This window comes from Falco rusticolus, unplaced genomic scaffold (assembly GCF_015220075.1).
Source record: "Falco rusticolus isolate bFalRus1 unplaced genomic scaffold, bFalRus1.pri scaffold_185_arrow_ctg1, whole genome shotgun sequence".
NCBI classification, from domain to species: Eukaryota; Metazoa; Chordata; class Aves; order Falconiformes; family Falconidae; genus Falco; species Falco rusticolus.
The window spans coordinates 1-23,887 of NW_023618196.1; the positions used below are offsets into that span (position 1 = coordinate 1).

The window sequence follows — 23,887 nt, forward strand, 5'->3', positions numbered from 1 at the left end:
TTCTTCACCAAAATCTTCCTGTTACTGTGTAACAAGGACAGCCAAAGACAGTGTATTTTGCTTTACTTCAGATAAGCTGGGAGCGATGTGCATTTTTGTCCAGCCAGCTGGACTATGTCTATGCGACCCTTTTCAGCTAGTCAGTTATCCACAATTATCCTGCTACCGAAAGGAACAAACCACTAGCATTCATACCCAACGACTTATTTTTCCAGAAAAGAATAAAAAGCCACAACCAAACAAAAAAAAAAGAAGTCGCCTCCTACCTTCTGTATCTCAGGATGAAAAATTTCCCTCGGGCTCTTCCCAAATTTGTCAAGACTCACAGCACTGAAATGCAAACGAAATACTGCTTTATAGGAGAGCAAGTATACATTTCAACATTAAACTGCTAACTGGCTGTAGTTAGAACCGATTTCAAAAAGAATTGTTCAAAGAGCCTTGCTGACGTGGAATTTTTTGTGGAAGAGCCATTTATTTCCCACAATACTAACCTCTAAGACTTCCTAAACTTCTTTTGGATTTTAAAAACAGAAAGAAACCCGATCTCCGTGCAGGGTCCTAGTTAAGTGTACTGCATTTACTTGTAAAGCACAGAATTTTATTCCATCATCCTTCACTTTGGCTTTATACATAATCCTTGTGAGCATTTTAGGAAGACTCAATAACCTATTCTATTTCATAAGCTTCTCTTCTATCTCTTTTAAAATAATTCTGGCATGTCAAATGAAAAACGAGTCGTTCAGCATCAAGTTCACACCCCAAAGATCCACAAGCAAGATCAACTGCCTCAGTCAACAGAAATACCTAATTTATAGCATTTCTTCCTAACTCATGTGTCTACATGACTATTATTTTTGCCCATTTTTTCCCTAGCATGAATTTCTGGAGCTGCGCAGCATGCCACGGAGTGCCAAACGCAGTCTGTCTGAGGCACACTGAGCTGACACGGAGGTCACATCTGATGCACCTTTCCATCATTGCTTATGCTAGGTCACCATGCGGACAGGAGTTCCCATAGTTCCCTTTGAAATTAAAATGCTAGACTTAATTTACAAAAAAGCAGGTTTATCGTGTAACTGAAGTTCTTTGAGATAGTCGGTACCTAGACTCACGCTGGCTGTGAACAGGGTGAAATGGCAAAGGGCTATCAACCAGGCCCAAGGGAAGGCTCAAAGGCTGTAAAAGCTGAAGAATAGTCAGGGAAGGGATTTTAGCCCGAGCCCAAGCAGGCAAAAGGAGATGACCTTAGTCCTGCTGCCTGCAGGTGTGTGGGAAAATCACCCTGAGGGGCGGGAATTCGACCAAACTGCGTCCTAACAGAAGCGTAGCATTACGGAAAGCTTTTTTAGGGTAAAATGCAGCTATGGCCTTCAGGATGGTTGGCATGCACAGAATCCGTATCACCACAGTGCCCTAAGCAACACCTCCTGGCAGCTCAGCGCACGCGGATAGTGGTGACGGAGGATGGTGCGGAGTGGAGACACCACGGCCAGGCCGTCGTGCTCCCTGCAGGAAAGGGAACCAGGTGGCACCACACAGCCGATAAGCTGCACACCAGCTGGCACACGAAGATCCAGGAGATGTCTGTGGCTGAGCCAACCGTTATGGTGAAATTACTTTCCTCAGCTGAAATAATCCCATTGTAATACTAACGCACACCTCCACCTCAAAGCTGCCTGCCTCCAAGGTACTACTACACCTCGCTGGGCACACAACACCAGTTAGTAACAACAATATGCATGACCAAAGTCACTCAAGCTCCGCCTAGATGTGATGGAAATGGACCGGTCCTGAACTGAAACGAGTCCAAAGGGGGGGGCGGGGGGATTGTCTAAACTCCTCGGTTACCCAACTCTGATTCAGTGTTCACAAAGCTAGGTCAAGCTGACTCACTCTCTACAGTTGTTATGCAGGGACTTCTCACCAAGGTAGTCAGCCTTGGGGAGGATGAGAAACAAAGAACAGGCAGTGAAAACAATGCCAGTACCTAAGTTATGCAGAAAGAAACCTTCAAGTGAGGAAAGTTCTGGCTACGAGAGGAAACGGGATGATAAAGTGTTGCAATCCACTGACATCAACAGAAAATTAGTTGAAAATAAGACAAAGATAATTGCCTTATTCTTAGCGGGAGATCACAACCTCCAACTCAAACAGCCCCCCCAAAGGAAGGCAAAACCCCGCCTGAGGAGCATGCGTAGTTAGCAGAGAACTTCAGCAGTGCTATCTGGGGATACGTACTAATTTGTATTAGAAGCCAGAAACTTGTAACTAATCCTGTGTATGAAAATGAATATGCAATGTACTATGAAGTATAAGAAGTGGACAGATGAAGGGAGAAATTAGGGAAGACTCCATCGGAACTTCTGGGATCCGTCGATGGGCTGAACCTGTCTTCTCCCCCGTAGGGACACCTATCGGGTAAGAGCTCTGTTTTGTGCATGCTAAATAACTAACTCATGCTAGCTGTTATTAGCGATTAGAATTCAGTTGGATGTAGTTGTATGTAATTCAAAGCTTGGTTTTGCAGACAGGCCCTATCACTGGCAATCACAAACCCTAAATTGTCACCATTTCTTATTAATAAGGAGTGTTATTCCGTGAACTGTTGGTGCGAGTCCTTTGTGGGCGCTGGCAGTTGCCGGCAGCGGGTAACACATTCAAACAAAGTGGGAAGACCCGCTGAGGGGTCCCCCTAATGCTGCTAGTGTGCCACCCTGAACAAGTCAGTCGATTTGCCCTTCGATCCAGTGGGACTTTTCAGTGAAGGGTCTGACAGACTGGTCGGGAACAAGGGTCTCAGCTTTCCTGGGGCGCTAACAGACAGATCAAACACCTTGGGTTGAGAGGATTGCATACTGCTGCTCCCCCCCCCCCCCCCCCCCTTCACGTGACAACATGGCACACACCTTGGGAGAAGCAGGGAACGAGGTCTGAAAGAAGCCTGCACTTTCCTCGGTAGAGTAGTGGAGCATCAAAGGATGGAACACGCGAGGGCACTTCAGCAAAGGAGTTACGAGTCTAGTTAACAGAAGACAGTTCCTCCACCCTGGGATGCCTGACCAAAAATGTATATGTGGGTGAGAGTGGAGGGAGAGGCTGCGTTAGGACGGATGCCTAGGAAGAGGTATTTCAGCACTGGTGGGCAGGCACAGAAGACCAGGTGCTCACGCAGGTACAACATGCAGTACTGACAACTGGGAACACTACTCAAGCCAGTACCGTAGGAGCTAGAAGACAACACTTAGCTCATCTTGATGAAAGAGATCTGAAGTGTTTCCCACTCACCATCTTGACACTCCAACCAAGCCACAGCTCAGGAAATCAGAATTAAGACGCAAGGCTCAATGGACCTGCTAGCCCCTCTGGCAAATTCGGTGGTCTGGGACCTCTCAGACATCTTGTACAGGTGTTGGAAAATCCAGATCTGATGGTACTGACTTCACATCCCAACGCACGCACTGTTCCCAGAACTCTCCTCTCACATCAGGACTGGCAGTGTTATCCCACGTACCAGCTGCAAGCAAGCAAGCAAGAGGCATTTGCTCATACTCTACAGTGACCAAAGGTTCTGAAGACACGCAGACTGCAAAGTCGGGACAGCATTACTGTTTGACTGCAACACTACCAGAATCGTTCCCAGTTTGTACTGAAGTACAACAGTAAGTCATAACATGTAAAAAAATGCAGAGGAGAGGTTTATGTAGCCAAGGACCACTTACTCCAACTTGTAACTGATCCATCAACTGAAATCTATGAATCAGGTATCCATTAACACACACAAAGCAAACGTAGCAAGACGCAACTTTAGGCTTAAGGGTCAAGTCAGCGGAGCCTTCCCTGGAGAGAGGGCTCGTCCCACTGTCAGCCTCCTAGGATTTAAAGATGCAACCAAAGTCAAGTTCTGCCAGACCAGCTGCTTGATTTCCAGTAGGAAAAGCCCGTTCACTCAGCAGCTTTGCTCCTGAAATGCATCGATGAGTCCTTGTCCCAATTTCAGAGGGACCGGGCAAAGACTTGCCTCGCAAAAGTACCGAGTATAATATATATGCACACACACACAGAGGAGCTTGTCTGATCTGCCAGTGTAATACATTTGTGTCCTATAAACTCTTCAAGAGTTTGTGGTGTTTAAAACGCTGTGAATTCAGCCGTCCCTTGTTCCCATGAATATCGTAGCAGGCATACGGTGATGGAAAGGCTGTGAGAGCATCCATCCAAGAATGGCAGAATAGCATCTTACCGTGTCTGTCGGCTTCTGGAGTCACACGACTGGCAGCTTTATCCAAGCATTGTTTAAACGGCTTGTGCTCTACGTCCTGCTGCTGTTTTCCTGTTACATCCGTGGCATCGACGCTCAAATCTGAAAGCAGCGAGCAAGGAAAGCGGTCTATGAACACACAAGTGTCATGGCCTGTGACAAGCCGAGGAAATGAAAAGACAGAATCTTTCAGCCAGCAGGGTAAGAACGTGCCAAACTGGGAGAGCGCGTACGGCTAGGGCCAAGTGACCGACGGAGTACAACGCAAGGTGCCGCACGCTAAATGGCCCTCCCAGGTACGGGGTTTGGTTTGGTGTCCCAGAAGGACCGTTTCCAACTTCCAAGAAAGCGTTACCCTGAAAGGTAGACGCGCTTAAGGCAAAAAGCCAAAAGCAAACCCCTCAAAGCCCAGAAGCATGTTCAGGAACACAGGAGTTAAGCCTAAAATTGGTTGAAAGCTGCCTCCTACCTCTTCCCCCGCCACCTCTCCCCCTTCAACATCAGCACATTTCCTTGTGATCCCTTTTCACAAAAAGATTGAGGCCTGTGGTATCAGCTCGGTACCGAAGCACCACGATGCGCTTGCTGGCTACATGCTCTCTTAGAAGGCTGACAGCTTCTCCGCACACAACAGCCGAGGATTCCAGCCTCCCTGGCCTTCCCACGCCCTGTGAAATGTGAGGAAGGCAAAGACCGATAACATCTCGGGGGTCAGGAGGAAGTCAAGATGCACTACATCTAGAGCCCAACGCATTACCCAAAGGAATTACCACAACTGAACAAGAGGCAGGAAAGGTCGCTAGACAGGCGGATAACATGCACGGCAGTAACACCCAGTCATACCTGAAGGACTTCCAGTCACTTCATCCCGCAATTTCTTTTTTAATTTAGTTAAAAGGTAATCAGATTCTTAACGCTCATTCTGCTTTTGTAACTTCTGGAGAAAGGCTAACATGTGGCAGTGGCATTACAGTCAGAATTCAAGTACCACAACCACGGCAAAGCTGTGCCTTGCCAAGTGACTTCCAAAGCAGGCTCTCGAGCCTGTCAACAAGACAGTCAAGTCTGGAGTCCCAAGGGAACTCTGCGCCAGCTCTGGCAGTGCGACTGAGCAATCTGACCAAGTACACTGCCGTCCAGAAATGTAAGGGGGCTGAAACCTCAGGCTCATTTACAAACTAGAAAAATGACGCTACCTGACTGGACGCGCTGGTTCAAGCGCCCAGCAGGCCCGGCTGCGTAACCACGAGGCACCAGCAATTCCTCGCGCTTGCCCTTTGTAATACTTTGTACAGAAAGACAGCAGCCGCGGGGGCGGGGGGGAACTTCCGCCGCCGGCTTTCTTTTTCGTCGTGCCCGCTCGCAGGGGCTGAAGAGGCTCCGGAGCCGCCCCCCTGCGCCAGCGTTACCGCAGGCCCCAGGGCAGCCCCTGCGGCCCCAGCCCGCTGCCACGGCCCCGGCCGGCGGCTGGGGGAAAGACAAAGCCCCGCGCAGAGCTGCGGCGGCTGCGGCGGCTGCCCGGGCACCCGGAGGCGGCGGGGGGGCGGCAGGGCGCCGCGGGCCGACCCCCCTCCCGGGCCCCGCCGCCGCTCCTCGCCTCCTCGCTGAGGCAGCGGCGCAGCTCCGAGTGAAAAAAAGGCAGCACCGCGAGCAGCCCGCTGAGCACCGCCACTGCCGGGGAGACGAGAACCGCCGGCAGCCCCGCCGCGCCCGGGCCGTCCTCCCGCCCCAGCCCGCCCGCCGCCGGCACCAGGCGCTCCCTGCCGCGGCCGAGCGCCGGCCCGCCACGTCCCCCCCGGCCGGCCGCTGCCCGACGGGGAGGCCCGGGCCCGCCCGCTCACCCAGCGCGCCGCCGCACGGCCCGGCCCGAAAGCCTTCCAGGCTCCCGGGGAAGCCCCGCACCGCCGCAGCCGCGCCGGGGCGCCGCGTGGCCGGAAATTAAACCCGCCTTCCGGGGCCGGGCCGGGCCCGCCGCCGGCCACGGGCATGCCCACGGCCCCGGGGGGGGTTGCCCCTGTGGGCCCTGCCGCCCTCCCCCCCCGCTATAGCCCCTGTCTTGCCCCTCCAGCCCCCTGCCCCTCCCGGCCCCCCTCTGCCCACACCCGCACCCCCATCCCTCCCCAAAACTGTGCCTGCCCGGAGAGCCCCCCCCGCTCACTCCGTGCGCCCCCCCCCGTGTCCCCCGCCCCCCTGCCTCCTCCGACCACCTGCCCCCCCCGCGCCCCCCTGCACCCCCGCCCCCCTGCCCCCTCAGCCTTTACAGCCCCGGTTTGCTCCCTCATAGCCCCTGCAGCCCCTCCTAACCCCTATAGCCCCCATCCTGTCCCCCCCGCCCCCTCACCACTTGCCTGCTCCAGGGGGGTGGGGCAGCCCCCCCGGGCTGTTTGCTGCTGGGGAGGCACCGGGGGGGATCGCTCGCACGCCCCCCGCCCGGGACAGTGGTGCCGCGGGGGGCTTGGGGGGTGTGTGTCAGTGCCGCCCCCGGCCCCCTTACCGTGTCCGCCGTCCTGGGCCCCCCCTTACCTGGGGAGGGGGCTCGACCTGGGCCCTCTGTGGACCCACCAGCAGGAACTGGGAGTACAGAGGAACGGGCTGGGGGCACAGCTGCCCTATGGCCCCCCCAGCCCCATGGCCCCCCATGGGCTCCCCCACGAGGCCCCTGTGCCTCCCATCCACCCCAGATGCCCCCCAAGCCCCCCAGAGGACCTTGTGCCCTCCAACCAGCCCCCCAGCCGCTGCCAAGGCCCCTGCATAGTCACTGCACCCCCCAGCTCACCTAAAGGACCTAAGGCCCTTCGCAGCAACACTACTGCCCCCCCAGAGCCCCCTGTACCCCCCCACCTGCCCGCCAAGTCCCTCCAGAGGCCCTTATGCCCCCCCAGGCCCTCAAATAGCCTTATGGCCCGCCCAGAGGCCCCAGAGGCCCCCAGCCGCCCTCACTAAGGCCCCTATGCCTCCCCAGACCCCCATGGGCTCCCCAAAACCCCCAGAGGCTCCTGTGCCCCCCCCCCCCAGAGCCCCCTATCCCTCCCAAGCCCCCCCAGAGGCACCTGTGCCGCCCCCCGAGGCCCCTATGCCTTCCTAGGGGCAGGGAAGACTCTATGGCCCCTCCAAGCCTCCCCAGAGGCCCCTGTGCCCCCCCCTCCGGCACCAACGAGCACCACGGGCCCCCCCAGAGGAACTTGTGGCCCACAACCAGGCCCCAGGACACTTCTGTTTGTGGTTCTCACTTTGCCCTGGTAGCCATGTGAAGCACACCACAACAGTTGTGCTACCTACTTTCTGGGGTGAAATGGGGAGAAGCTGACATTTGCACTCGGCCGCAGCCAACATGCTCCACGGCACCACCCATGCACAGCTCCACCAGAGAAGATGCCAGGAAGGATTTCTGTTTGTGGTTCTCGCTGTGCCCTGGTAGCCATGTGAAGTTGCCTTCCTCACCTCTGTGAGGAACGCGAGCTCCCGCAGAGATAACTCACCAATGTCCAGCTGGGAGACAGGTCTTCAAACCGCGTACACCTCTTCCTCACCTTGGAATTGCTCTTGGACCGTAGCAAAGGTCCCGAGTCCTGTGACCAGGACCCCTGCCCAGGAAAACGGCACAAAGGCTGACCACAGGGAAGAGCGAAACTCTATCACGTGCCAAATGCTTTCTCAGACTAGATCTGGGCATGCTTTCGCTCCTGGTTGACCAAGAAGCTGGAATTGCTGCGATTCACAGCTCCACCGACGCTCAATAGCAGAGTCTCACCTGGGTCACCAGAAAATGATCCCGTAAAGGCGGTCACGGTGAAAAACCCTCTCAGACCGTCGAAAAGTCACCTCCTCTGGGCCATGGCCGCTCTGACAGGGCTCTTCCCAAAGCAGCCAACTCTGTTCCTCATGCCGACCGTCAGGCACAGGGGACGCTCACCTGAGAGCAGCTCCTGGCTGCACTGTGAGAGGGCGGCGAGGCCCGGCAGGAGGCCTCATAGCCCTGCGCACAGGATCCCTCTGAATTCAGCTGTTCCATTGCCTCAGGCAGCCAACACAGAAAATGGTGCCGCCGGGCATGCGGTGCCACGGTTTGAAACTCCAGTGCCAAGCCAGAAGGGGGGAAACTGTCAACCCGCTTGGTCCTTGATGTCAGAAAGAGCTCCCTTGCCTAGTTTCTTACCCGTTGCAACTCTCAGCTACACCACATGCTTGAGGGTTTTCTAGGCTTCTCACAGGCAAGGAAAAGGATGCCCAACTGCATGCATGCGTGTAATCACTAGAGCGTTTTGGAGCTTAAACTGTGAAAAATCACGTTTCAAAAGAGAATCACAATGACACCCATTACCACCCAAGGTTCATGCCAGATGTTCTCCATAAAGGAGGACAGAGAAAGGTGTGGCTATATTGCCCACAGAACGCCAGAATCATTTCAGCTAGCAGGCACCCTGGAAGGTCTCCCATGCCTCCTCCTGTTCCAAACAGCCACAGTGAAGGAAAGGCTCCACGGAAGGAAAATCCTTCTCTCGTCACAGCTAGGGGTGCCACCGAGGCACTTCCTGGGTCCCAGTGTTACAGAAAGAAGTCTGAAGCACTCTCCTCCAGAACTGATTCTCGTCTAAGAACAGCCAAAGGTCAGGGAAATGCACAAGTGGAAAGACGCCTGAGACAGAGACATAAATGCACATACACGTAACAGTTTACTATGAGGTTTGCTTCCTCAGGCAGCAATGTTCAAGTATCCTCATCAGTCTTCCTCCCCACCTTTATCCAGTCTTCCCTATTTCTGTTTCAAACGTCTGTAAAAACCTATTTCAGTTTATTCTGAGAGGTTTGTTGTGCACCTCATTTCGTTCGTAGCATGGTCCTGCTGCCCTGCTAATATGGCAAAATGTCAAGAACCAACTCAGACGGAGCCCCCAGACGTCTGGCCAACAGCTAAACCTAAACGAAGGTCTGGCTTTTCTCACCAAAACAGCTACTCTCAGGACAAGGTCTTAAAAACAGAGGGCTTGAATAACAAGTGGCTCATGTAGGTGCTCCTACGCCCCCCTGCCATGGGCAGGTTCCTCGTGAGACCAAGGTGCTGCGCGGTGGTGCGGTGCAAGCATTAGTTAAACCAGACCAAGTTTACGATGCAAAGGAAATGGTCAAAGTCCTCGGTCTGAATGGCAGAGAGGCACCTGGAAGTCAGCTAGAGGCAAGTTCCGTCCAGAGTGCCGGCTTGCTGCCAGCACCAGCCCAGGGCTCTCCCGAGCAAGTGCCAGGACACCCTGAGGACAGAGGCTGACTCAAATAACAGGCCCTGGGAGCAAGGGCAGCAGAGGCCCCAGCTGGTCAGCAGCTGGAGCGCCAGAGGCACGGGCAGAGGCCCAAGGCGTGGGCTCTGCTTGGCATGGAGAAGAAGGAGCACAGGGGCTCTCCAGCTCTGCCTGCCGGCATGGGCCTTGCCTGCACACGTCTTTCTCCCAGGATGGACCAGGCACAGGCAACCACTGGCGGAACGTGCTCAGCTTTTATTGCTCTCAGAACGTGCCCAGGGTGGAGCAGAGTCTGGCACCACAACGTCCTCATGGCAGCTGAACGTGTTGGGCGCCGTCCATGCACCCATGCCTCGCGTGCCTCCCTGTGCCACACCCTCTGGGTACCGCACAGGATCAGGGCCAGCTGCCATCTCTGGGGGCCCCTCTGCCAGCACGGCGCTGCTGCTCTTGCTGTGGCCTGATGCAAGTAGGGCAGAAAGCCTTGCGCAGAGCCCTGAGCGCCCTGCGGAGGAGGGAGGGCCGTCGCCGTCGAGCTGGGGCATGCGGGAGGGCAGCCATGCCTGTGGAAGGAAGACAAGTGTAGGCAGGGGGCTGGGCAGGTACCGGGCAAGATCCTGCCTGCTCCCCGCCACCGAGAGCTTTCCCCAGGGAGTGGTGGCCAGGGAACGGCCAGCCCCCATGCACGCAGTCCTTCTGCTTTGGCCTGGGTGCACATTGCCGGGACGGCTGGGCTAAGCCTCCCCTTGCCGGGCCAGCGCTACACGCAGGGATGTACCTGGCTCATCCTCGGGCTCGTCCCTGGGCTTGGAGCAGGGCCACGTGTTATCGCTCTGCTCAGGGGCTGGCTGCCCCTCCTGGAAACCACCACGGGGGTCCTGGAACAGCTCCAGGAATGAGGGGTGGGCCATAAGGCTGTGGATGGCGATGTCTTCCCCTTGGCACAGCTCTTTGCCACTGTCGTCGTCTTCCCGCTTGTCCTCCTCTATGGCTGAGTGCCCTGGCTGCTCCTATGAAAACATTAACAGCCAAAGGAGATCTAAGCATCCGTTATCGGCTGCCGGGGGAAACACAGGGGCTTAGGGACATGCTTTAGTGGTAGACTACGCAGTGCCGTGTGTCGGGTTGGTTAGGTTTATGGTCCCTGCAGCCAGAGGAGGGCTGTGTGTCACCTCTGTGCTGGGAAGCCACATGCACGTGGAGAGCAAGAGCACAGGCAGGGGATGGAGGGGATGTCAGCGGGCTGACACGGACAGCACCAGCCATCTCCCTGCTGCACATGGCCTGGACACTGCACCTGCCGGCAGTAGCTCGTGGTGCTCAGTGCTGGTCACGCGCCCCTGGCTCACCTGGTGCCAAGAGTCCCAGGACAAGGGAGACCCCGTGGCATCTGTTTCATCTTCTACTGCTGGCTCAAGGTGGGGTGCGGCAGCATCATGCAGAGAGATCTGAGGCAGCAATGAAGCCAGATCTTCCTCGTGCGCTGCTGGGGAGAAAATGGCTGTGCTGGCCTCTCCTTGATGCTCTCCAGACATGGCAGAAGCCATGTGTTCCCCATCCTCACATTCCTCTTGCACGAGAGAGGCTGTGCTGGGCTCTCCTGGAGGCTTTCCAGGCAAGGAAGACTCACTGTCCTGAGTTGCTGAAGGTGGTCTTGGTGCCATCACCACATGCACGTTTTGTGCTGGGTCCCAGTGTTCTGCCAGTTGCTGACCGAGTCCCTGGATCGCAGCCACAGCCTCGTTCAGGACCCCACTCATTTTACACTGGTCTGTGTCCTGCAGAGCCATGTTGTAGGCTGCGGGGCTGTGTGGGGCAGCCGCCTGGCTCTCTGCCTGTGCTGCTGTGGGCTGCTCACTGAGGAGAGCAGAATCGGGTGCATTCATTGACCCTTTTGCTATGGGAGCTAGATGTGCGCGGTGCCCCTCTTCCTCAGAAGGTGTGGCCAGGGCAGCAGCTGCTGGCTCAACTTCCACGGGTTCCCCTTGCATAGCTGAAATGCTCTGTAGGTTGCCAGCTGCGTCTGCTGCTGCCCCTCTGCCTACACTGCTCAGCCAGCAGGGCCCATCCTGGGGACCAGCGTGGGGGTCCTGGAAGAGCTCCAGGAATGAGGGGTTGACCCAGATGCTGTGAATGGTGATGCCCTCTCCTTGGGGCAGCTCATTGTCTTCTCCCCAGTCTTTTTCCTTTGGCAGGGACCCTGGGCTGTTCCGTGGCCTTGCTGCCCTTGCCCAGTTCTTCTTGGGGACACGAGCCGCTGCGCTTGCATGACTGCCTGTCCTGCTGGGCTGGGCTTTCTGAATCTCCGTCTTCACTGACGAGATGGCCACATGCTCCTGAAGAGCCTTGTGGTGCTCCCGCAGCGATTTGCCTTTGCACTTGTTTTTGGTGAGCGTCACCTGTGTTTTGAGATCGCGCTCTTCCCCTTGTCCCTGCTGCCCTGAAGCCACATCCCTCCTGCCCAGGGAAGCTGGCACAGAAACCCTGCCAGCAGCACCGGTGCTTTTACTTGCGTCACGCACGTGCTGACCTGCAGAGGCCTTGCCACTGGTGGGCCTCCCGGACCTCCTCTGATCTTGCCATCTTCGCCGCACCCAGCCTGTGTTCCCAATGCCACTGTGCCGCTGTCTGCTTAATGATATACATTAAGCAGAGATTGTGCGGTGTGGCGGGAGGGTGACTTGGTTTGCAAAGGGGGAGCTCAGGCCAAGCCCCTGCAAGGCAGGTAGAACTGCAGATCCTCCCTGTGCTTCGTGTTCACCTTGCCTGTGACAACGTGCCGCAGAAAAGCTGAGCACAGCCCTTTGCTGATGCCCAGCAGCTTGTGCTCCCTGCTGTGCGCCTCTGAAATATTTTGGTTGATCGTCATTTCATGGCGAGCTCTATTGTCCCCCCAGCCAGGGCTACTGCAGCAGTAGCAAACCAGGGCTTCTAGTTACTCCCCGACGCCTGCCTTCCTCCCCCTCTGCATCTCCCCAGCTCTCACAGAGGAGGGGTTGCCAGTGGTGCCTTCTCCAGGCAGGGCACATCTGCAGCTTCCATTGAATACCCTCCTTCCCTTTGAAAGCCCTGCCTCTTTCTGGCGGGTGGGGTTTGCTCATTTCCGTGAGCGCTTTTGCAGGTGGTGGTGACATGGGAAGGAAAGGGACATACAGTGCTGGAGGTAAAGAGCCGCTGCGCGTCTGTTTACACCGTGTTTGTACAGCTGAGGTGGGTACAAATCGGGGGTGGCTTTGCTGGAGAACTCTGCCAGGGCTATAACTGACCGCCTGTTTGGGAGTCCCAGAGCAGCACGTTCGGTAACAGGAGATCGCTGCGCTGCCTGCCCTTGCCGTTGCTGTTGCGCATGCGGCAGTAAACACCTCCTCTGCACAAAACTGAGTCCGGGTAGAGTCCACGGAGACAGTGTTGGTAAGAATCCCAGGTGCTGCAGAAAAGCAGTCTGAGGTCTCAGCTGAGCTGTACTGCTTCAGAAGGGAGATCAGCCATAGATAGCGTACGTGCTTTCTTTCTCAGAGAGGGGAAAGATGGTGTGGGATAGTCCTTTGCTCGGTGGTCCTGTGGGCATGTGCACCGGAGAGGAGCCATCACAGGCCACCTCTTCCTGAGCAAGCCACCACTGTGGGAGGCACTGAGATGCTCAGCAGAGGCAGTTTAGGAGCGACAGGGGTGATCTGTCCCGCTGCTTGGAGGTAATCCCCTCCATACAACCCTGAGATGCAACGTACCCAGCTAGAAGGAATCCCAGTAGAGGTGGACAAAAAGATGAACACGTGCAGGTATTGCTCCCCAGCAACATGCGAAAAAATTCATCAGCCGTACATATCCTGGCATGTATCCGTTCATATGGAAGGTGAATATTTATGGTTTTTAGTGTAAGTGAAAAGTTGTTGGACAGTCTGTTTTGCCTTGGAACGAAACCATACAATTAAATTTCGCGAAGCAACCCGTGTTTCACATCCGTGGACAAGGTGAAATGCCATGTGCATGAGAGCGTTTCTCATCAGCGCGGATCTTTGCTGTCTCTAAAGCAGTGCAGGCTGGGGCTGTGGGTGCTACTGGAGACATGCAGCCCGCCTGCACTGCAGGAAGGTCATTCTGGTCTGACTGTCAGCTGGAGCTGTATGTTGTACACTATTGTACGTGTTGTGCCAAGCTTTCTGCAGGTAAAGAAAGAAGCAGTCATGTATTTGACAACAGCAATCATAGGTGATGCTGTGAAGAAATTCAGGGAAAATCTGCGGCGCATGTGATTTTGACTACAACCAAGCTGTAATTCTGACTTGTCTTGGTCACTTTAATTAGTAATGTGTCATTAATTTAAAAATAACCGGTGCGGTTAAAGAGCATGGGTGTTGGTCAGAAATGCCTGGTTTCTCATGTGTAAATTCACCAAGTCAGAGGCACTGATGCAAGTGCCTGGATGAATCGGTAAAACAGGGCTGGGCTAGCCAGGGCTGGCACGGGCAGCGTGTGCAGCATGTAGTGGTTTAGGCAATAGCTCTAACTCAGAGTTATGGTGGAGGTGCTGAATGTGCTTGGGTTTGAAAGCACACGGTCTTCGTTAGCTTCAACGGAAACTGCAGGATTCTGCTGTGCAAATCAATGAAACTGTGAGATACAATCCACTGTTCAGGAAAGTCAGAACATGTTTTTAAGGAGGTCTCTGTTGGGAGGTAAAACCGCTGCTGAAGCGATAGCAGCGATGGAGCGTGTGTAAAAGAGCCTGGGGAGACCCGCAGCCTTCTGGAGCCAGGCAGAGTATTTCCTGTTCACTTGAGCTATTGGTCACGACGGGAAGATGCTTCCTACAAACTGGGGTTTGTTCTAATGGAAATAGGTGACTGGTGAATAAAGAGGGCAGTGGAGAGTTGTCTTTTTTCCCCATTTTTGCAAAACGGAATGCATTATTGTTCCAGTTTAACAGCAGGTGGCACTTGGTTCCAGTGCAAGTAATTATCTCTTCATTGCCATAAAAAGAAATCCATACAATTATATCAGTTCTGATTCTGAATCAAAGAATGAAAATAGCTTCTGGACAGGGTCTTGACTACTAATTCATGTGCTGTGATATCTGCGTGGTGTGTCTTCATTGCCTTTCACTAAAATTCCTCTTTCCTGTGAAACCAGTTGTGTTTGTGGGTTTGAGATCTTTTTTTCTTTCCTCTCCTTGTTCGCAGTTCCACTTGATTTTTTTCTGGTGGTGTTACAACGAACATTGTGCAGTCCTCCTAACGCTTTGTCCATCAGTAATGTTTTCACTTTTTTCTTGTTCCTGTTTTAAGAGACACTATTGTTTTCTTTCTAAGGGCTGTATTTTTTTTATGTCTTGCATCATGAGTGAATTCAAAGTACTTTCAATGGCATAATACACTTTGTAGTGTAATTTTGTGAAAATGCTTCTCTATGAATTAAAAAAAGATCATTTTATATTATTTCAGGGGTAAACCCTGAATTAATCAATCTTGGATGTGGTGTTTCTGTCTTCTAGAAATACGTGAAGCTTAACTTTGTTTTTATAGGTTAAGAAGGAAAAAAGCAAAGAAAGATGTTCAAAAGTGCAGGCCGGTGGCAAAACAGGAATGTGTGGATAAATTAATTAACATCACTAATCGTCAAATGAAACAAAAGATTACTGTAAGGAAGAATGACTGTTTGAAAATGGAGAATGAAAACACGATAGAAGAAAAAGACAAAAAGTTTTTCATCTGGGGAGAGCTCAAAATTGATTAAAGTGCCAATGAAAGGGTAAGCTAAGGAAATAATCTCTAGCTCTTATTTGTAGTACTATGTAAGTGTCTTAGGTTTTCTGATACTGTGGTAGTTGAAGTAGTTTCCTCAGTGGTGAAAGCCATAGTGAGTAGTCCACTGCTTCTCAAAAAATGAAGAAAAATTCTTTTTTGACAAAATGAAGCGCACGATGGAGGTTCAAATTTATGGCCTGCTCTAAAAAAAGAAAAGGGGAAACCAAAAGAAAACCCCCACCTAAATTCCTGTGATTTCCATGTTAACACTGAGGTAAAATGCATCTTCAAAACCAGAACTGAAGACTGGAAAAAGCAGTTATTTTTGTAGGAAATGGCCACCTAGAAAAGAAAAGTAGGAATTTGGGGTTTGCTACTACTCCCTTTTCTAGGTGATTTTAGTGATCTCCGTGCAGTTGGTGTTTTCCTTTTCATTAAGTTAATATGCCCTTTGTCAGGAGAGGGGAAAAGATGATATTACCAAACCAATCTCAAAAGTCTAAAGAAGGCACACGTATTTTTATGCAGACCTAAGCAGGAGCTTTTTCTGTCTGTCCTTCAAAGGAATCTCTGCTCTAGGTGCTTTCTGTAACGTGGCTATTGGGTATAGTCCAGCTTAACCTGGATCTAGCTCAGATTCCACGTGTCCCCCGCACTCCTAGGGGAAGGGTTTTAAATACTTGGGCATATTCCATGATCTTTACAGTCAAGTCTGTGATTTTATCATAGATATTTTTTGTCTCAGTTGTTTCTGGACATCATCTTAATGTCTGTTTCACAGAAATATTTTTTATAAACCTAGTAACTTGGTGATTTCTTTCTTTCTTTCTGTGTAATGCAGTAAAATTGCCCTGAATGCCAAAGTTGCAAAGAAAGGTAAAAGACAGCCTTCAAAGCAGAGGGCTCATCAGCAGATGAGCTCTTCCAGTGGCAATCATGGTCAAGTACCGGATGAGAGCACTTCCAGTGAAACATCTGAGGATGAAGGAAGGTATGCATGTAAGGAATGTTGAAAATAAAACTTACTTAATGATAAAAATTGGCCTGAGAGCTAGAGGCAAGTTTGGGTTTTTGTTGTGTGTTTAGGTTTTTTGTAAACCTGATGCATATGAAGATTCTTGTTCTTTCATGTGACCGCCTGATGTTCTTTCTTGTTCTTTCTGTTCTTTCCTGTGACTACCTGATGCGCTTTGTGTTGACAAACAGTTCACTTTTGTTTAGAGTGCTTTTGAACATGCTGGCCAAGTTAACAATAAGGTCACGTGCACAAATTCTGATTCATTACATGAGTGTGTGTGCACAGGCATAGAAGTATTTCATGTGTTTAAAAAGGGTGAGGTATCTCAGTTTTTTTCACGGCAGGTATCTCAGGATTTTTTGCCCTGCTCCCCACTCCACCTTTTCTCTTGCAGCTGCGTACCCTCCTGACTTCTTGCCCACCCTGAACTTACTTGTGTGGGTTGTGGCAAAGTGAGAAAGAGCAAGTTGTTGACACTGTTCAGCCCTAGCTAAAAATCTGGTGTGTTATCAACACTGTTTTGGTCAGAAGTCTAACACACAGCCCTGTGTGGGCTGCTGTGAAGAAAATAAACTGCATCCCAGCCAGACCCAGGACACCAGAGAATCCAAAATTACAGTTCTTTGACCTGTAGGAGAAGGATTCTCGGTACTGAAGAGAGCTAAACCCCTGGTATTAAACAGGGAATGCACGTAACCGTATAGCTACATGTCTGTAGCTGTAAGATTTCTGTCACTTTGCGTGAAGTTTAGGGAACAGTTATTTCAACTATTTGCTTAATATCTTGCGGAAAAATTAGCCTTCCAGTAGACATTAATAGTACACAATAATTGTTTCAGTCTTGAACTATATCTAGCAAAGTTACTATACCAGATTTTAGTTTAATTCAGTTCTGCAATTAAGTTTTCAAAGCTACTGTAGGTATTATTCATAATGCAAAGTAAGCATTTCAGTACTGAAATATATTTCTGTTTTCTAGACCTGCAGCAACACCCAGGAGTGAAAGGAACGAGGTACTGTAAAACTAGTTTCTTGGTAAACAGTCTCTATCAGCTTTTAATCACGTAGATGGGAGCAGTGTTTATGTAGTGATCAACCAGATGTACAAATTGCTGCTGGTATGCAGCTTTATTGTATTTGAGACAAATCTGTGGGCTGTGAAGGAGAGAATGAATCATTCATGCATTTGTAATGGTCTGTAATACTAGACAGTGGAATTACAGAAAGTACTGTATTTTTTGTAGGTCAGCATACCAATGGAAGTAACTGATGGCCCTGGTTTAACTCACTCATCTGACCCAACTTCAGAGGATGTCCGGTTGGAAGCTTCAACCTACAAGGAGACTATGCTGCTGTTGGAAGAGCTTGGTGTGGTTCATATGGGTATGTTTTCAAGTCTCTGTCTTCAGCTGTTACAAGTTCCCCTTAAAACATGATTTCTTTGTATGCGCTCCTAAGTATTTTAATTTCATATTTTGATATAGTATCTCTTTGTGACTAGAGATCCCCCTCAAAAGCTGTGAAACTGTCACCTGACCTGAGATGTTGCCTGCATTACCAGCCGATGTGCCTTACGTTATCATTGGTTCTCTGTCTAGTCAGAGCTGGAGAAGCAGTTTCTTGCAAAGTACAGTTCAGCTCCTTCTAATGCGGTCATCAAAAGTCAGCAAGAGCTTTTTCTTCTTTATATCCCCTTGATGTGGTTTACGCCCAGCCACACCTAAACACCTAAGCACCACACAGCCACTCACTTGTTCCACCCCAGTGGGGTGGGGGAGAGCATCGGAAAGGGAAAAGTGAGAAAACTCATGGGTCGGCATGAAAACAGGTTAATAGCAAAAGCCACGCACGCAAGCAAAGCAAAGCAAGGAATTCATCCAGCACGTCCCATGGGCAGGCGGGTGTTCAGCCATCTCCAGGACAGCAGGGCTCCGTCACGCATAACAAATACTTGGGAAGACAAAGTGCCATCACTCTGGATGTCCCTCCCTTCCTTCGTCCTCCCCCAGCTTTATATGCTGAGCATGATGCCGCATGGCATGGCACATCCCTTGGGTCAGCTGGGGTCAGCTGTCCCAGCCTGTGTCCCGGCCCGGCTCCTTGCGTACCCCCAGCCTGCTCGCTGGTGGGGTGGGGTGAGGAGCAGGAAAGGCCTTGGCTCTGTGTGAGCGCTGCTGGGCCGTAACGAACACATCCCCGTGCTACCAACCCTGTTTGCGGCACAACTGCAAAACATGGCCCCGTACCAGCGACTGCGAAGAAAATTAACACTATCCCAGCCACAACCAGCACACCCCTCAACAGCTAATGACAAAGAGTACAGCAAAATAATGGCTTTGCTTAAAAATAGTAAGTACATATATATAACAAATTTCAACTGTCATAAGATGCTTGCATATATGCACAAGGCATTATATAAACATAAGCATCACTTACTAGGGCTCTTAAACTATGCTAAAATTTCATTAGGCAAGTGTTAACCTTGGCCGAAGGCCAAACTCCCCCCCCAGTGCTGCCACTGCCCGTCCTTGACAAAATGGGGTGAAAAAGCTTGTGGGTCAGTGTGAAGGCAGGGCTGTCACTTCCCAGGGACTGTCACTGGCAAAACAGACTCCACCGATTAAAATACATTTGGATAGTGAGAAACAAAGACCCCAAACCTGAGAAGGACACGTCGGCACCCCCCCTGCTCAAGCTCTGCCGCGCTCCTTCCCTGCCACCTCCCCAGGCAGCGCGGGGAGGCTGCGGTCGGCAGTCGGGACGTAGCAGTTTCTCTGCTGCTCCTTCCTCGTCCCTTTTCCCTGCTCCAGTGTGAGTCCTCCCCCAGGCTGCAGTCCTTTGGGGAAAATCTCCTCCAGCCTGGGCCCTCCATGGGTCGCAGGTCCTTCGGGAAGGATCCGCCTGCTCTGGCACGGGGTCCTCCGCAGCACTGCGCTGTGGGTATCTGCTCCAGCATGGTTCTCTCCGGGGCTGCAGGGGAATCTCTGCTCTGGCACCTGGAGCAGCACCTCTCCCTCCTCCTTCGCTGACCTGGGTGTTCGTTTGCAGGGCTGGTTTTCACATGCTTTTCCCCTTCTCTGCCCGTGTGGTGGTTTCGCCCTTTCCTACATTTGTTTTTCCTGAGGAGCTGCCAGCACGGCTGAGAGGCTCAGCTGTGCCCTGCGGTGGGTCCATTGAAACCGTCCATGTCCAGCACGGGGCGACCCCTGGCTTCTCACAGGGACCTTCCCACTAACCTGCCACCTGCACCTAATACAGCAAAGCACTGAACAGCTTATACATTGGGCAGTATTTGTGCAGCTTTGTGTCTTTTCTGTCTCAAAACAGGTTCTGCTACTTTGTTGAAAATGCAAAACATACTTCTTGAATATGAACGGAGAATAGAACGTCAGAAAAATCAGTATAAAGCGCTCTCAAGAGAAGTAAGGAAATTGGAAGACGAAAGGGAGGAGTCACAGTTCAGAGCGGAGAAGACTCAAGATTTGAAATCCGTGTTGGCTCACCAAGAAGCAGAATGGAAAAGGGATATCCAAAGCCTTAAGTATGTAAATTGTGGTCTGATAATGTATTATCTTGGTAGTGGTTTTGTTCCGAAAGACACTGATGGTGCAGGCAACAGGATGAGAAGTTTCCAGGCTTTTGGGTTTGGGTTTTTTGAATCCCGTGGGCCAGTTATGCTATGAAGTACATAATGTGAGAGGGGAAAAACGTCCGGATACCAGCTCCATGTACAGTCTTCTGGATGTTGTTCTAACTTTGTTTTCTAGCAAGAAAAGAGCAAGAGAGTGTGTACAGGGAAATCAGATTTATAAGAGAGATTTGAGAGATGGTTGGGTGTTGGTTTTTTTTTCATTTTGTCCTTGCAGCTTCAGTTGGCCTATAATACTAGGATTTCTGGTAACTCCACCCAGTGCAAGTCAAACCAGAGCTTAGAGCATTTGTTTGCTTACCTGTTTGTTTGTTGGAAGGGTCAAGTTTGGGATTGCCCCTTTCCCCACACTCCTGAGCTAGACCCGGAGGTGTGAGGTTTCTCATCGCTGTTGACATCACGTCCGACAGGGGTGGCCAGCAGGCACCGTAGGCAGTTGAGCAAGGACAACTGCAGAGCCCTGGCCTGGGAGGGGAGATCTCCTCGTGGTGATCCCCGGTGGGATGGCGTGGCTGGGGAGCTGGCCCAGCAGGGCCAGGCGGCCCAGGCAGAGAGCGAGCTCAGCAGGAGCCACCGTGAGCTGGCAGCTGGGGCGGCCCGCAGCGGCCTGGGCTGTCTGGGGGGCAGCAGTGCCAGGGCACTGGGGGCAGTGAGTGCCCACCCCTCCTCAGGGCTTGCTGAGCTGTGTCTCGAGCCCGGGGTCCGGTTTTTGGCCGCCCAGCCCAGGAGATCTTGCCCAGCCCGTGTGAGGTCGGCAGGGAGATGCCGGGCTGGCGCGGGGGCAGGAGCACCAGCCCTGTGAGGGGAGGCTGCGGGAGCTGGGCCTGGGGGAGTTGGGCCTCCCAGCGCGGGGGAGGGGAGTACGAGGAAGACGAGGCCGGTCCCAGCTTGGCCTGGGTTTGACTTCAGCAGGTGTTCAAAATCCTCAAGCATCTGTCAAGTATAAAGAAGTAGTATTTTCATTCTAAGTGAATTCTCCAAGCAGCGTTAAATTTACTTTTAATTCGCAACTTTTTGCGAAATTACACTAGAAATTACATGTAAAGCTTTTTCCTTGCAATATACACCATTCAAATACAAATGCTTCTGTCAGTCTTTCAAGTAATTTTAGTGGTGGTTGATTCTTGTTTTGCAGAATTTCTAAAGCAGGCTTTCAATTGGCAGTTCTTCCCTTACGTTGACGATTTTTTTTAATTTATTTTTTTGTTCACTGTTGCGAGTATATGGGAAAAAATAGTCAAAATAATGATCAAACACAAAGCTGCTTGCTTGTTTGGGTACCGTGGGCACACCATGGACCGTTTTTTACCATGTCAGTGCTTATTGCTGATTGTTTCAGTTGGTAAAGAAGCTGACCTTCCATAAGGCTTTCCTTGTAAGTCAGCTTCAAAATGGAATTGCTGTAGTTTCTCCCAGAGGTAGATCCAACTGAGGTTTAAAACTGTTTTTAATCGTATTCAGCTTAAACCCCATGCATTTCTGAATCTGGTTTTGAACACTGACATCCTTCTGGAGTAAACAGAAGCTGCTTGTTCTGCCTGTGGTCAGCAGTTGTTTTAGACTTACAGAAGGCTTGCTGAAAAATTGTTGGGTCTGCCATAGATAAGTGGCGTGCTGATTCACCAGTATTGCTTCTGGTCACTGAATCCGTAATGTGTAGGCAATGCTCAGTATACTAAGAAAATGTATACTAACCATAGTAAAAGTTTGCGATGCTTTGATCTGATGAGACAACAAACTCCTTTTTCAACAAAATGGCTGTAATATGAAGATGGATTTTTTTAATTTTATTATAGAAGTGTGCACACTGGTGTGTGTTTCCCTATACAAACTTACAAATAACTGATAAATCACTCAAAGTTTTTTTTCTGTATCTTGTACAACTGATACCATGCACAATGGCATGAAGTTAGAATTCTTTAAAAAGTTGAAAAGTACAGTAAAAATATGAACTCTGAAAACGTTTAACATTTTTTATGGTTTGAGTTGTCTCTGCAAGTCCATCATGTGGAATATCTACTTTTATATCAGTGCTTTTGTTTCTCAAATACTCCGTTAAATCCCAGATGTTCTTTGAAACAAGAAGAAGAAAAGAGGCTCAGAGTAGAAGTGCTGTGTGAGAAAAGGAGAGAAGACCTCCGAAGGAAAGAAGATCAATATTGTAAAGAGATGGAGGAGAAACAGAAACTTGAGTTACAGTCTAGGAATTTAGAAATGGAGTTAAGAACACTGAGAAAGCTCTTGAAACAGGTATATTAAATAATGAATTAAACTCTTTGTCTTATTTTCTGCTTCTTTTCAATTGTATTCCAGTATGCCTAGAGAAGGAGGCGCTTTGTTCACGGAAGAGGCGCTGGATAACAATTGTCAAATTTTGAGAACAGTAGAGTACAGTTGGTTCACAATTGGGTTGTTCTTTTTTTTTTTGCTTTGCAGTTTATTATTCCTTTTTTCCTTTTTCAAAATTTAGGTTTCATTTGTATTTCAGGCAAAGCCTGACCTTTTTTTGAATTACTACAAAACATCCTGTATTTTGCCTTCTTAAATTTTCCTAAGAAAATTTAAATTTATTTATTTATAGGTGGATTATCATAACGGTGGGGAATCAAAAATGTTTTCAAGTATGCAAGGGAGAATGGGAAGATGTATTGCTAGCTCTGTTTTTTCTTAAGATGCAAGCAGTTTTATTGTATTACTGTAGGCTGAAGAGGAACGTGATGAAACACAGAGACAGCTCTCTCAGGAAAAGAGGGCCAGAGCCCTTCAAGAAGGAATTTTGAACAACCACCTTGGGAGACAAAAGGAACTAGAAGAAGAGACAAGAAGATCTATAGGAAAAAATTCAGAGGTAAGCAGATTCTTTTGCTAATAAATCAGTTTTCACAATATTTGTTTTAAAGTCATAATAAATCTTTTGTAACTTTTTTGTTTCTTGATGGTTTATTTACAGTTTACCAGTGTAAATTAATTACACTTGTAATTATGCGTACACCGGTAATACTAAGTGTAAATACCTTTCCTGTTTTCTGGTATGTGTTTAAAAGTTCTGGAAAGCAACATCAGTTCTGTATGCACCTGCATTACTTGTGCAAGTCGGAAACTAATAGAAGACACTATTTGCCCTGTTTCTTAAACTGTCTGTTTGTAATTGTGTGAGACTACAGCTTTACTAGTACAGCTTTAAAAGTGGCTACAACTTCACATGGCTCATGAATGCCTTTTGTATTGTTGACTTCCATTTATTATGAATTTTCTAGTCTGCCGGTGGCTGGAAAAGTGTTAATTAGATTATACTTTCTTTCAAGGAAAAATGAATTATTTGAGAAGATGCCGATGCTTGTTCATAGTTTTAGCATTTTTTATTTTATTTAAGACCTTATAACAAAATACTAGATATGGCTGACTATAATGTAGTTGTGATTTGATACACATGAGCAGAATATGCTTTCATTTTATATTATATATGATGTATTATTATATATTATATATTATTATTATATAATATATATATATAATATTATATGTTATGTATTACATATTACATATTACATATTACATATTACATATTATATATTAGACTTCTCTTTTCCTGGGATGGTAGATTGAAATTGTCATGGATAGAGATGAAAAAGAACTTGAGGAATTGCAATCCAAGTGGTGGTATCAGCTTTTTGTAAATGCTAAGGTTTTTTCAGACTAAGCCAAAGTATTTGGGAGGTTATATCTATTTTCAGCATTCAGTGCTTAAAGTGAGTGGGGAACATAACCTTAAATTTAAACCTCCTCTTGCCAGTTCAATAGAATTACAGGTGAAATGGTTCTAATTTCACCTTTTTATACTACCCAATTTAATGAATACCAAGGTGGGGGAAGTATATCAAATTATTTCAGGTGAAAAGTGATACATGCACTTACTCATTTGGTTCTCTCCAGTTTTGGAATTAAAAACTTTACCACTTATTACATGATTCATAAATCCTT

The 23,887-nt window shown here is 49.9% G+C and overlaps 2 protein-coding genes and 1 long non-coding RNA gene across 6 annotated transcripts; 1 reads left to right on the forward strand and 2 right to left on the reverse strand.

Annotated features, from left to right (window-relative positions):
* Positions 1-276: 276 nt before the first annotated feature.
* LOC119142051 lies at positions 277-6,195 on the reverse strand. Of its 2 annotated transcripts, XR_005102140.1 has the most exons (5): positions 6,103-6,195; positions 4,731-4,913; positions 3,723-4,363; positions 3,289-3,517; positions 2,922-3,058 (listed from the first exon to the last, which is right to left on the reverse strand). It is a non-coding gene; the product is annotated as an uncharacterized LOC119142051 (long non-coding RNA). The 2 variants fall into 2 exon arrangements; XR_005102141.1 differs by lacking the exons at positions 2,922-3,058; positions 3,289-3,517; positions 3,723-4,363 and adding an exon at positions 277-330.
* A 4,034-nt stretch (positions 6,196-10,229) lies between these two features.
* Positions 10,230-11,285, reverse strand: LOC119142050. Its single transcript, XM_037374757.1, has 2 exons — positions 10,845-11,285; positions 10,230-10,505 (listed from the first exon to the last, which is right to left on the reverse strand). The coding sequence occupies exons 1-2, from the start codon at positions 11,283-11,285 to the stop codon at positions 10,230-10,232; spliced, it is 717 nt and encodes a 238-aa protein (XP_037230654.1).
* Positions 11,286-15,049: 3,764 nt separating this feature from the next.
* Positions 15,050-23,269, forward strand: LOC119142053 (ankyrin repeat domain-containing protein 26-like). 3 transcript variants are annotated; one of them, XM_037374758.1, is made up of 7 exons: positions 15,057-15,243; positions 16,081-16,230; positions 17,237-17,270; positions 17,502-17,640; positions 19,585-19,798; positions 21,973-22,156; positions 22,608-23,269. In XM_037374758.1, the coding sequence occupies exons 1-7, from the start codon at positions 15,236-15,238 to the stop codon at positions 22,773-22,775; spliced, it is 897 nt and encodes a 298-aa protein (XP_037230655.1). In that variant the 5' UTR covers positions 15,057-15,235; the 3' UTR covers positions 22,776-23,269. The 3 variants fall into 3 exon arrangements, with proteins under 3 accessions (XP_037230657.1, XP_037230655.1, XP_037230656.1); XM_037374760.1 differs by lacking the exon at positions 21,973-22,156 and having other exon boundaries at positions 15,050-15,243; positions 22,608-22,728; XM_037374759.1 differs by lacking the exon at positions 17,237-17,270 and having other exon boundaries at positions 15,060-15,243; positions 22,608-23,266.
* The last annotated feature ends 618 nt before the right edge of the window (positions 23,270-23,887 follow it).